Source organism: Psammomys obesus, unplaced genomic scaffold (assembly GCF_907164565.1).
Source record: "Psammomys obesus unplaced genomic scaffold, mPsaObe1.curated_primary_1811, whole genome shotgun sequence".
Classification (NCBI taxonomy): Eukaryota; Metazoa; Chordata; class Mammalia; order Rodentia; family Muridae; genus Psammomys; species Psammomys obesus.
Genome location: NW_026593286.1, coordinates 17,497,475 through 17,510,660, shown reverse-complemented (window position 1 = coordinate 17,510,660; position 13,186 = coordinate 17,497,475). Strand labels below are relative to the sequence as shown.

Below are 13,186 nucleotides of genomic sequence, written 5' to 3'. Positions count from 1 at the left end.
AACACCCATACAAGATCTCAAGCCATGGTATCTATGTTCATTAGGTGTCACAAGTTGGCCAGCAGCCAAAGCCACACTGCAGTGGCATGTTCAATGACCTTGCTCTTCTGTGATGACAGAGAGAGAGGAGAGGAGATAGCATTTGTGCAAATGTCTAGTCTTGACATCATCATCTCAGCAAGCTGTGCGGGGCTCTCCTACTCCCCCCACCTTTCATGAGATAAGAGACCATAGGAATAATAAACTAAAGTGAATCAATATTCACTCATAACTTCTTGAGCACTATGTTTTGAACTTGGCACTCTAGTTGGGTTACCATTCTCAATATCTGTAAGACCCCCACAGTATAGGTAGCAGTAGAATCACCATGTTACAGATGAGGAAGCTGATTCATAGAAGTTCAGTAACTTGTCAAAGGTCACACAGTATTACTAAACAGTTGGGATTGAAACACAATAGTCTATCACCAAGGCCAAAGAGCTTAAACACTCTACCAGGCTTAGAGCCACTGACTGAGCCAAAATCCCTCTCCCACTTGGCTCTTCTTGTTGGCTGGAGAATAAGTTCCTCCTAGGGAAGGCTGTGAGCATGTTAATGAGAGTCTAGCATCAAAGGTGATGCTGCAGTGAAAGGTGGGTTCCTTACAGTATTACCTTTTCCTTTGGAGTTTAAACATGAAATTGAAGCCCCTTGGACACTGGGAAGGAGAATAAGTCATAGATGTGGTCTTTTCCCCTCTTGGGCCTGGCTTGAGCACAGGAGACAACCTCAGGGAAGCAGGCAGGTGAGAAATCTCAGTCACCCAGTGCTGATACAGCCAGGCCCCTGCTCCTTCCACGTAACTCCCATCTGACCTGAAGGGGACCAGGAGTATTCTCAGGGAGGAGCCATGACCTGATCTGGAACTACAGAGTGGGAAGGCTCTGCTCACAAATCCATCTAGAGACCAGGGAGCCTAGGCTCAATATTCTGAAACTCCCTGCAGAACCTCTGCAACTCTGTAACTCTCCACTCTAAAACTATACTTAAAATAACAACACATAAATGCAACAGAGTTTGTAATATGAGAAAGCAGGAAGGGGCAAAGAGAACCGGAGAGAGAAAAATCAAAAGCAGAGGGAGATGCAGGGCTGGAGAGATGGCTCCGTGGATAAAAACACTAGCTGCTTTGGGGACCTGCGTTCAAGTCTCGGGGTAGCTCAAACCAGCTCTAATTCCAGTTTCAGGAGTTCCAACTCTCCCTCTCCTGGCCTCCAGGCAGCTGGCAGGCCAGTAGTGCACAGACATATGGGCAGGCAAAACACTATACACATAAAATAAAAATAAAATTTAAAAGAAGAGTGGGAAGCAAATGCTGGTCATTCATTTAAAATCCTCAACAGCAGAGAAAAATGGGGTGCAGGTAAGAACTCCGACATGTACAAGGATGGGGGCCTATGGGAGAAGTAGCATCTACAAGAATTGGAGAGGAGGTTTGCTGGATGCACACTGAGACTGTAGTCCCTTCTCTCCTACACCCTTAGTTCTTTCCCTTGCCTTTGGTCCCCTCTCACCTGGTCAGCCAGATGCCAGGAGCTCCCCTGGCCGCCCTTGCTAGGTTTCAATGGTGGCTATGTAAAACAGGGGTTACTGTGAACCCCACCTGCTGCTCAGGCTGTGAAGAAGAAAGGGGGTATCTTACGTGCTGGAAAGTCCTGTGCAGGTGATACCTGCTCCTGGTTCCCACCATAAGAAGTCACTGCCTCCTGCACCCTTTGCCATGCCCTCCCCAGCATGGTGGAGAATAAAATCTCTCGGAAACCGTGAGACAAAATATACCTTCAATAGCTTCTGTTCGGTATTTTGTCATGGCAACAGAAGTAACTAGCCTGGCCTTCGCATGGCTCCGCTGTGAAGATTCCATGCATTCCACCTACTGTCACAACACAAGCCCGCACAAGACCCTCCAGCTCACAGGGCTGCCCTGGGTCCCGGAGGAGAGTGCACAGGTGACAGCATGAGACTTCTAAGGCCGAGATGGATAAGACATGGTGTTCCTGCCTCCATGTTCTTGAATCGCTTCCAGGAGGCCAGCATCACATGAGAAGGTCCAAGCACCCTTAGCAAGAGACCACAAAGCCATGGAGAGGCCTTTACCAACAGCCAGCTCCAGTGGCAGCCGCAAAAGAGAACCATGTCAAAGAGGTCCTTCAAACCCCATCAGGCCTTCCAAAGATTGCTGGTAGGCCTGGTGGTACAGGCTTGTCATCTTCCTACTCTATAAGCTGTGACAGGACTATGGTTAAGTTTAAGCCCAGCCTGGGCTACAGCAGAGTTCAAGGTCTGCCTAAGCAACTCTCTCTCAAAGAAAGGTAACAAAAGGCTAGAAATGTGGCTCAGCTCCTTGGTAACATGCTTGCCTGGCATGGTTGACGCCCTGAGTTCAGTCTATAAAATGAGTAGTACTGGTGGAAACCATGTTGACTGCCATGACATGCCTGGTTAGAGCTGGCCAGCCAAGCCCTTCTCCGACTCCAGACCTCAGAGTAAGTGCGTAACACAAACAGCTATTGTTGCTTTGATCTTCTAAATTTAAGGAGTTTTGCTACATTATATTGCTGTGTATCCATATCCTCACCCCACCCAAGCATGGGTCCCTACTACAAGAACATTCTAGAAGACACAATAAAGAACAAGCAAGAAAACTCCCCCCCCCCCCAAAGAAAAGAAGGGTAAAAACTGAAAAAAAAAAAAAAAAGACAAAAAACAAAGGAAAATCCCCACAGTGCTTTCAAGGAACCTTCTCCCACACTTCCTCTACTCAGTAACTGAAGCCACATGTCCCCAGTCACTCCGGCCAAAGACCTATGAGTCAGCCATTCTCTCTCACACCCAGCATCCCACCCACCAGCAAGGCTGTGGACCTTGAAATGCACCCCAAACGGGCCCCTTCCTTACCACCACCCCACGATCCTGAGTGCCACAGCAGCATCCAAGCCACTGGGTAGCCTTGGGTGATTGCCACTAGCAGCTTCTAGGCCCGTCCTTGCCCCGGTGCAACACGGCCTCTCACAGTGGCAGCCCAGTCTTGTAGCTAGTGCTCTAAACTCTCCAGCTTGGACGTGGCCTTCCTTCAAACTCGCCTCGCCTTGGGGACCATTGCATTTGCTCTTCCCCTCCTCCACAGCACCAGGGACATCTTCTGGGCCCCAGCTCACATAACACCTCCTCCAAGAACTCATGCCGGACTAATCCTGCCTAACCCTCTTATCTGCTGCCTTAGAGCCGTGTCCTGTACGTGGAGAGGTGCCAGCCAGTTGCAGGACATGGAGAAGAGAACCGCCAAACTGATCTAGCTACAAGCTCACAGCACAGAACGAGGCTTCCCAGCCAGAGGAAGAGGCAGGGCTGAAGTAGGAGCTGTGATTTGGGGAGAGTCTTGCCAGCTGCTTGGAACACACCCACCAGGAGATCCCACTTCCCAGAGAGGAAAATTCTATGAAAAGCTCCATCTGTGTGGAGGTGCCCTGCCCGACCTCTCCCTTTCTGGTTGGCCTCCTTGGCTGGGCAATGCAGGATTGCTGTAGCCTGGGGTACCTACACTGCCAGCACAGGTGAGAACTGTCAGGCAGGCTGCCACCCCTAAAAGTCATCGGTATCCCTCGGAAACAAGGGACCACTGTCTGTCACATCTTTCTGAGCCACCTATTCCCCACAACTAACTTTTCCCCGATAGTGAATTAATCATCTAATCCTCTTCACATGTCTCCTGCTGCTAGTGTGAGATGGAAAGCAAAAGAGAAACACAGATCAGGAAGGACAGGGACAGGGCCAATGGACAGGGAAGGACAACCAAGGGGCCACAAAAGGCTATGACAGAGGAACCATGCCCACACTGTTTGGTGCCTCAGTGTCTCCAACTGTAAAACAACACAATCTTCTGACCCGTGGGATTACAAGATTAAAATATGATAGTGTGTGCGCTGGATGTATTTTCTAAAGCTTAGGCCCATAGAGCACAAATGTTCAATTTTACTGAGCAACACTGATATAGGAAAGGGGTGAAAGGAAGGAGATGAGAGGAGCAAGCAATTTGGAAGTTCCTGGGGTTAAAGATATAGAACTCTGCTCCAGATGAGCTGAAGGAAGAGGACAATAAAGGGAGGAAAGGGGAACACACACCACACCCCCCAAAAGATAAAGCTGACCTAGCCAGATAAGATAGATAGCCCCTAATCCTACTGCAAGACGCAGGCCCTTTGCAACCCAGAGTTTACAGTCAGGGAAAAGCACCTCTTCCAGGGAATATTTGCAGCATCTTCAAGATCTCACAGGAGGGCAGACCCCCTCCCAGACCTGACATCCTATCAACAGCCCCTTCTCCTCCCAATCAGTCCCTGCTCCTCAATACGGGGTTTTTGTTTGTTTTGTTTTGTTTTGTTTTTGAGCATTCCTTGTGCATTAGCACTTAGCTGAGCACTCACGGGCCTTAAGTCACTTAACACTCAACAACACTTTTGGGAGGTGGGCTTCTCATCACCATATCCTAACATCATCCAGCTAACAAAGTCGGGGCGGGGGTGGGGGAGGGAGGGTATTAGGCACCCAGCACCTAGTTCTGGCTTCCTTCTCACCTGGGCTCCTGCCAGAGCATCAGGTTTACACGGCAATGGCAGGTGAACCAGCAAGGAAGGGACAGCCTGGAGCCGCTGGGGGAGAGTAGGGAGAGTTCTAGCAGGTCTTGAACCAGCAATGGAGCTGAGCCACCTGCCAGCGGTTTCCTTCCTGACTCATGACACCCCTACCTCCCCACACCCCATTATTCCACAAAGCTGACCCCCCACCCTCTGCCCAGACCTAAAAGGACGTCTCAACAATCAGGGACCAGCAAATCACTCCTATCTTCTTCTTCTTGCCTCAGTTTCCCTCTCCTGCATGACCCACCACTGAAGAAAAGCACGAAGAACAGGTAGCACCCTGTCAAACGACTCCACAGCCCCGCCCCCCACTCTCTGTCAAGCAGCGGACAAGGCAACCCCAGGCTGCTTGAGTAGGGCCGCAAGGGGCAGCGCATGGCAGGACCAGGACCCCCAGCGAGCGCCTCCCCGGCGTTGGCCTTCACCTTGACCAGAGCTCAGCGCTTTGCATAAACAAAGAGCAGAGATCCCTCCCCACCACCCCAGCCCGCCCCTACCCCGGCCGGCTGCCCCTTACCTTGGCCTGGCATTTCCGATGACAGGAGAAGCTGCAGACTGTGGGAGCGAGACAGAAAGAAAGTTTTAGCCGCGAGGTATGAAATGGAAACTCAGGCGCAATCTCCTCCCACCCCGGCCCTCCACGCCCGGCAGGGGGAGGGGGGACAAGAAGAGGGGAGGAGGGACTGTGGGGAGGAAGAACGGGGAGCCCGGGTGCGTACCCCGAGGGCGTCCGCTGGAGTCCCGCCAGGCCGAGGTGGTGGGGACCCAGGCCCAGTGCCAGCGGCACTGAGGAGCAAGGGGGCCTCTCTCCTCACACCCGACAGGAGGCGGGCCTGTCACACGTGCACTCCCCTAGGCCAGAGGCCCGGGCACACCCGCGGGCACACTCACAGCACTGGGGACCTCCCTCCCCCCGCACCCACACCCACCATGCTGGGAGCCTCACACACACACTCATGCTGCAGAGACCCTGGGATCTGTGGCACAAGACATGTGCGCGCACACAGAAAGTTCCTGCTTGTATGTGAGTACGTGTGTGTACACACACACACTCGGAGAACCTGCTCTCCCTCCCACCACCAGAAGCTGGAATCAAATTTCCTATCAGGTTCCAGAAGCCAGGAATCTCCCCTGTTCTGCTGCCCCACCCCCAGGGCACTTGGCACTCCTAGGAGGTTCCAGGAGCCCTTCCCAGGATTAGCTGAGGGCCTCTGACCTGGGTTCTGAGTCAGTTTGGGTCTCCTGGTCCTTAGGTCTGCTGGGGTAGGAGAGCCAGCCCACAGGGAAACAGGCAAGGGCACACCCTAAATCAATTCCTAGCTGCCCCTGCTACTCATCTGCCCTCCCTCACCCCTACCAGCTTCAGCCATCAGCTCTTAGCAGAGTCCTGCCTTAGGGACAGAGGTTCGGGAGCCTCTCCAAAGTCACAGAGGCTCTGGAGCTCCCCGCACCCAGCCAGGCCGGCAAGGTGGAGCCTGCGATGTCACCTTGGTCATTGGCACCCTGTCCTGGCCCAGCTCAGGCCCTGTGACTCAACACGGGCTGAACAGGGCTGTCCTGACCCTGGCAGCCCACAGAGTAGCTCTAGGCCATGCATGGCCTGTAGCCACATACGCCCCGCTGTGTCATCCCCATCAAGCTAAACTTCGCCTTTTTCTGATTCCCTGAGTCTATTCCCACCCTAGGTGACAGCACCCCTCCTCACACCAGCGCCCTCCCCACATCACCCTCACCCCTTCCTTGGGACAAGGACCTTAGGACTGAGAAAACCTCAGTTCAATCAGCCTGAGCCTGGGAGCCCCCTTCCCCTCTGGCCATAGACTACACATGGTTTCTGCACCCCACCCCACCCCTGTCCCTGGTACATAGTAAGGGTTTATCTCTTTTTTATTTTTTTGTAAGATGTATTTATTTATTGTATATACAATGTTCTGTCTGCATGTACACCTGCACACCAGAAGAGGGCACCAGATCTCATTACAGATGGTTGTGAGCTAATATGTGGTTGCTGGGAATTGAACTCATGATCTCTGGAAGAGCAGCCAGTGCTCTTAACCTCTGACCCATCGCTCCAGCACCCAGTAATAAGCACCCACTGAGTTGGACCTAGCTGAAAATCTCTCCATGACTCCATGCCCTCCTATCATTTAATCATCTCCCACGCTCAGCCTTTCCCTGCACTATTAGCCTCCGCCACATCTCATATTCAACGAACAGGATCTTGAGTCCACTGGGCCTGCCAATCTGGACACTAGGGGCATAGTCAGGGGACCAGGGCTCTCTTCCTCCAGTGTCTTCCACATTTCTGACATTCTCAGGATGCAACAAGCTCTCTCCTCCCTAGGGACCTTTGTACATGCTGTTCTGGCAGCCTGGAACTCTCCCTCTCTCTCACCCTCAGCCCTTTGTGAGTCCAATCTTTCTTAGCTGGTGGAATCCACTCAAGGCTGTCTCCTCACAAAGGCCCTTCTGGGTTGCCCATGGTCTATTGCACCTCTTCAGTCTTTCTCATACCAGAGTTGTCTCCTTACCTGACCAGTTCACAATCTGAAACCACTCTAGGTAGTTTATGGCTGAGCTATCTGTCTGCATCAAACTCCTGAGCTCAGGGAGTTTGCCCATCTCACTCAACCTGATTCATTTGCAGCTAGGACAATGCCTGCTTCAGGTGGACCATACAGTGTCTTTGTACAATTCAAACAAGGCCCAGGCAGATCTGCCTGTCGTCCAGAACCAAGAATGTCTTGGTGAGCACAGCCTGGGATGATTCCAGCACTCACTTTGGTAGGTGCCCTTAGCGGTACCCTGCTGTAGGGCCATAGGAGTTTCTCAGTGGACAGACACTCAGCAAGTGGCCTCAAGTAGAGACCTGCAGGCAATTAATTGCAAATGGCAGCCCAGCACTCCCTGAATATGACTGTCCCTATTCCACCTCAGAGGCTGAAGCTCAGCACACGGGGCCGGGTCCCCAAGTGTGATGCTCCACTTCAGAGCACCTGTTCCCAGTCCCATTGAATCCTTCGTCCTCCAGGGGAGCCTCCTTCACATTCTTGACCACCAGTCTCTGGTCTTCTCCAGGGACAGTGGTCCTGTTCACTAAATCGACTCTCTCCTTCTGTCGCTCAGAGCTTGACCAGAACATGTTGCTGTCCTCTCCAAGACAAGAAAACATTCAGGATGGTACAGAAAGGAAGTGAGGCAGCCAACTCCAAGGAGGATTCATGCCCTACACACACACACACACACACACACACACACACATACACACACACACACACTATACCCATAGGTCTGGTTTGGGAAATCTTTTTTTATTAATTATATTTTGTATATCAGTATCTTATCCAAATATATTTCTGTGCATCATGTATATCCCTAGAGCATGCAGAGGCAAGAAGAGGGAGTCAGATCCCCTGGAAGTAGAGTTAGAAATAGTTAGGAGCTCTTATGTGGGTGCTGAGAATTGAACCTAGGTTCTCTGAAAAAGCAACCAGGCCTCTTAACTGCTGAGCCATCTCCCCAGCCCTGGTTTGGGTAATCCTGCTCTCCACCTACCCCCTACCCCCTACCCCCGGGATCATGCCCAGCTTGTATTTTAAATGCTTAGTCATCAGCACAAGGTGCTTATGGGGAAAGACTGGAGCTGTGAGAGCTGGGCCTCAAGCTGGTTAATTTCCATTGACAACTTAATTTGATTTTTGAAGTGCCAGAGGTCATTCAAGCACACCTCTTGGGTAGGTGGGGAAACCAGTTACCCTGCCTTGAGAATACTCTAGCAGCCAGCTCCTCACCACAGACCCCACTAGGCCAAGCTGCCATCCTAACTTACTGTTTAGGGACCCCAAACTAGGAGCATCCCACACTATCATTCCTGCCCCACATGCTGTGGGGGAACCCCTCTTAAACCGTTAGGTTTGGCAGCCATATTCACACAGCAGTAGATAAACAGTATAGAAACCAAAGCACTGGGTTCCTCAGAATGTACAAAGCAAGGCCAGCACTGACTGACAAAGGGATGGAAATCACAGGTCCTTTGTGGACCTTACTGTTTCCACCCCTTTCCATTCATCTCTAACTCCTTCCCTTTGATCATCATGTTCGAGAAAATAATTCCAAAGAGGCTGAGGAACCCCAGCCTTCTTCCTCAGATCCCCCCATGCGCCAGTTCCCTAGGCTGGCTCTCACCGCCAGCCTTACTCCCATCAATATGCAGGCCATAGCCAAGTACACAGAGATTACACCATAATCCTACTCAGAACCAACTCCTCTCCACAGCCTCATCTAGCTTCTAAGCCCCAGTAAATACCCCCAAAGGGTCTGTTCCTGCCTACCAACCTCCCCAAGTGGACCTTTGAATCTGTAAGGAACAGGTCTGGAATAGTGAACTCACATGTCTCCTTCAAGGCCTAGTTCCAAAGGTCCTTCCCTGGATAATCTTTCATTCAGAGATGGTCCACCTCCTTCCCTTACAGAATCACTACACGTACACACCCACACCTACACCCATCACACACACACACACACACACACACACACACACACACACACACACTTGCTTCACTGCACCAAAAGGAGGGGTTCTATTCAATTGCAGCCTTGTGTACACCACTAACATAGAGAGGCTCAGTAAACGCGTGCAAACTTCCAACTAAGACTGTCCCCAGCTAAAGCCCTTGGGACAGGGCTAGTATTTGGGAGCACACAGAGTAGGCCCAGTGGGTGGGGCGTACTGTGCCTTTTCCTATTTGTAAATGCTTGTGATACCATTTAATTAATAATTTAGACACAGTAAGAACGTAACGACCATAGAACATAGCAATACACAGTTACAAAAACCAGCTCATACTAAGGAATTGTTTCTGGAACTTTTGCTCATATTTTTGGACCAAAGCTCGCCACAGGGAACTGAAACCTTGGAAAGCAATGCAGTGAATAAATAGGACTCCTGTATGTTCAGACACTGTGGTCAACAGCATCTTTATCACCTTGGTCCCTAGTTATTATAAGGAATGCCTGTGTTCCTATCCTAACCACTTTCATTTTGCTATGTGACCGTTGAGCAAATAACTATTCTCTCTGGTCACAGACTCTTGCTCTTTCTTACAGGCAGCCTGCAAGATCCACAGGCCTGCATCCTCATAATTAGATGGCTCAATGTTTTGTTTTGTTTTTGAGACAGGATTTCTTTGTGTAGCTCTAGCTGTCCTGGAACTCACTCTGTACACCAAGCTGGCCTTGAACTCAGAGATCTGCCCGCCTCTGTCTCCTGAGTGCTGAGATTAGAGGTGTACCACTGCCCCTGCTTGATGGCTCAGTGTTTACAAAGGCCACAGAGCTTTCCTTAGAATGCACCAGCTGTCACCAGAGTCTCCCCACCCCGTACCCAGGGTGACATACTCATGCCTCTGCCTTACTCCTGGGCTTAGGAGACCAAATCACATGGGCCCCAGCCCTGTCCAGCTCTGACAGTCTGTATTGTCCATGCTGGTCTGTCCCCACGCTGATTTGAACATGTCCCTGCTGGATTCCTATGCTAGAACCCAAGTCTGTTGTGATGGTGCTGAGAGGCCCATGCCCTCCACCCTCCCATCACACAGTGTTATCCCCTCCTGGCCCCTCTGGGGCATAGAGCAACTGGAAGCTCGAGCAGAGGCAGAGTGGCCCCTTCCCTAGACATCAGTTTGACTAGCACCTTCCTCTTGGACCTGTGCTCTGGAAATGTGGGAACAAGTGTCTGCTGTTTGTAACTGACAGCCTGAGCAATTCTCTACCGTAGCACAGACAGACACTACCAGACCTCTCTCTCCAAGGAAGAGAAGCTCTCATTCCAGCCCTAGAAACGTGGCCCGGAGGTTGGCAGGAATACAGCCTCCTGGGATATAATTCTCCATTCTCCTTTTGAGCACTGGGATGTAGAGAAGACCGGGCAGAGAAAACCCACCCTGTCTCCAGTCTCCAGATTTCCTTCAGGCTCCCAAGAACAGCAGACACCTGGTCAACAGAGGCCTCCCAGGTCCTTGGAGGGCACCAAAGCCATAGATCTAACCATAGACCCGTTCTGTGTCAGCTTCCTGAGGTGAAACGCTGGAGACTACCCATTGACATGAAGCTCCAGGAAGCCCTGCCTCACCTAGCCTGGCCAGCACGGCCCTAAAAGAGCAGAGCCCCTGTAGTAAAAGCTTTTGGTCACTTCTGTGTGGGGAGCTGTACCCCAACCCCTCCTGTGGCCTCTGTCTCAGCTGGGCTGTAGGGCTATGGGCTGGGGTGGCTTCCTGCCTTGGGAACACAGGAAACCACATTGTTGGGATCTAAATGGCCTTTTCCTCTAGGACTTGGGTTGGAAAATGCACACACAGCCACAGTGTGCACCTGACCTGGCCCTAGGCCTTGGCTCTTCCCCAAGCACCAGGTCATCCATCTGTTCACTGAGCCATCAGTGGGCCCTGCTCGTGGCTCAGGCCTGGAGGTATGCAGAGGCCACAGTAAACAGATGTTTGGTCAAAAAATTGTTCTAAGTGTTTCTACGAGGGTATTTTTTTTAATGAGATTGACATTTAAATTAGAACGAGCTCTAAGCAGATCATGCTACCCTCCGAGGTGTGGGTGAGCCTCATTCAGTTAATTGAACCCTAAAAAAGAAATTACTGGCCTCCCCCTGCAAGAGGAACTCCGCCAGCAACCTATGCCCAAGCTTGACCTGCACCTTGTCCCCAAGTCTCCATTCTAATGCTCTCAGCAAACTAAAACTTGCCAAATCCCCACCATCACATGAGCTGGTTTGTAAAAATCAATTACTGTGTATCCATCTATACATCTACCTATTTACCTATCTCTACATCCTTCCATTTATTGATCCATCCATATATTCAATACATACCTGCAATCCATCCTTCCATCCATCTATTCATCCATTCATCCATTGTTCTATGGATCTGTAGACCACTCAGCTTACACATCCATCCATTGTTCTATCCATCCATGGATCCATCAATCCACCCACCCATCCATTCATCCTTCTGTCACCCAGAGATCTAGCCTTCCTTCCACCCCAGCTGCACATATCATGCTGTCCCTGCTTCTCTAGGAATGCCAACTTGTACCTGAATCTCGGTGTATTTGGGGCAGTGTGCCTCTCAGGGTACAAGAAAAGGCCTCCCATGTTTGTTCCTCTGAGTTTTGTGTTTGTTTGTTTGTTTGTATTGTTTTGTAAAAACAAACAACCACAGCAGCAACAAAAACCACCAAAACCTCTCCGCAGCCAAGGCTGGCCTCAGACTCAAAATCTTCCTACTTAGCCTCTAGGTATGAGAATTACAGATGGAGGCCACCACACTGGACCCCAAAGCCTTGTTTTTTTGATTTGTCTTGAGACAGATCACACTCTAACCCAGCTGACTCCAACTCATGATACTCCTCATGCCTCAGCCTCTTGAGTATTTCGATCACAGGCAGGAATCCACCATACTCTGCTCCCAGGAATTGTCAAATTCTAATTTTTATAGTCAGACTGCCCATGTAAGTTTGCTCTTGTGTGGAGTCCTGGAGAAACAGACAGCATGGATACATGTGGCCTCTGACCTGAACCATCAGCCTGGGGTCTCTTTAATCCCTACTGTTGACAGGAAACATTTGCTATTCATCCAGGTTTTGTTGCTGTTGTTTTTTGGCTGGGGGTTTTTTGTTTGTTTGGTTGGTTGTTGGTTGGTTTGGGTTTTGGTTTTTGGTTTTTTGAGACAGGGTTTCTCTTTGTAGGCCTGGCTATCCTGAAACTCACTCTGTAGACCAGGCTAGCTTCCAACTCTGAGATTCGCCTGCCTCTGCCTCCCAAGTGCTGGGATTAAAGGTGTGTGCCGACAGTGCCTGGCTGATTGTCCAGTTTTTAGAAGGGAAAAATGAAGCAATGTCACCTGCAAGGCTCAGGAATGGGGTTTGAATCCAGGACACCTGAGCCAAATGTGAGACTGTCCCTTACTTCTGCCAATTCAAAATATTTAATTCTTAAAGAAAGGGTTGATAATGTAGAAGAGGACAATGCTGCAGAGCCCTGGCCCTTGGTTTCCCTTGGATTTCGCCTCTTGCCTTCATCTCCAGAAACCATACAGCTCCTTTATGACACTGTTTAAAGCCTCTGGCCAAATCCAAGCCCTTCACAAAAACTACTAGGCCTAGAGAGGTAAGGCATCTCCCCCAAGTCACATAGCCAGACAGTGGCAAGTCCTTCAGCAGGCTGCCTTTGTTAGCTCTAAGATGTCCTCCTATGCAGAAGGGAAGCTCAGACCCCGGTGATGTCACAGGGCAGAGATCCCTGGAACAAGGTGTCCTCATATCCAGCCGAGGAGGGCACCTGAGTTGGCTTGTCTCACTGAGGGATGGCTGTCTCCACAGGTGTGTGCTACTCTGAGGAGGCCACCTGTGGCTGCTCCCTGCTTCGGGGCTCACTGGAAGACAAGAGACATGAAGTGGCCTAAACCTTGATTCCAGACCAAGCCTACATGGTAGCCTTTGGGCTC

The 13,186-nt window shown here is 50.7% G+C and overlaps 1 protein-coding gene across 6 annotated transcripts in view; it reads right to left on the bottom strand.

The window, feature by feature from the left end:
* Tns1 (tensin 1) overlaps positions 1-13,186 on the bottom strand; it is a 209,133-nt gene that overhangs the window by 149,313 nt on the left and 46,634 nt on the right. For all 6 annotated transcript variants that reach the window (XM_055616887.1, XM_055616888.1, XM_055616889.1 and 3 more), the window contains exon 3: positions 5,194-5,231. In XM_055616887.1, the coding sequence (XP_055472862.1) occupies positions 5,194-5,231 (38 nt within the window). The remainder of the gene's footprint in view (positions 1-5,193; positions 5,232-13,186) is intronic.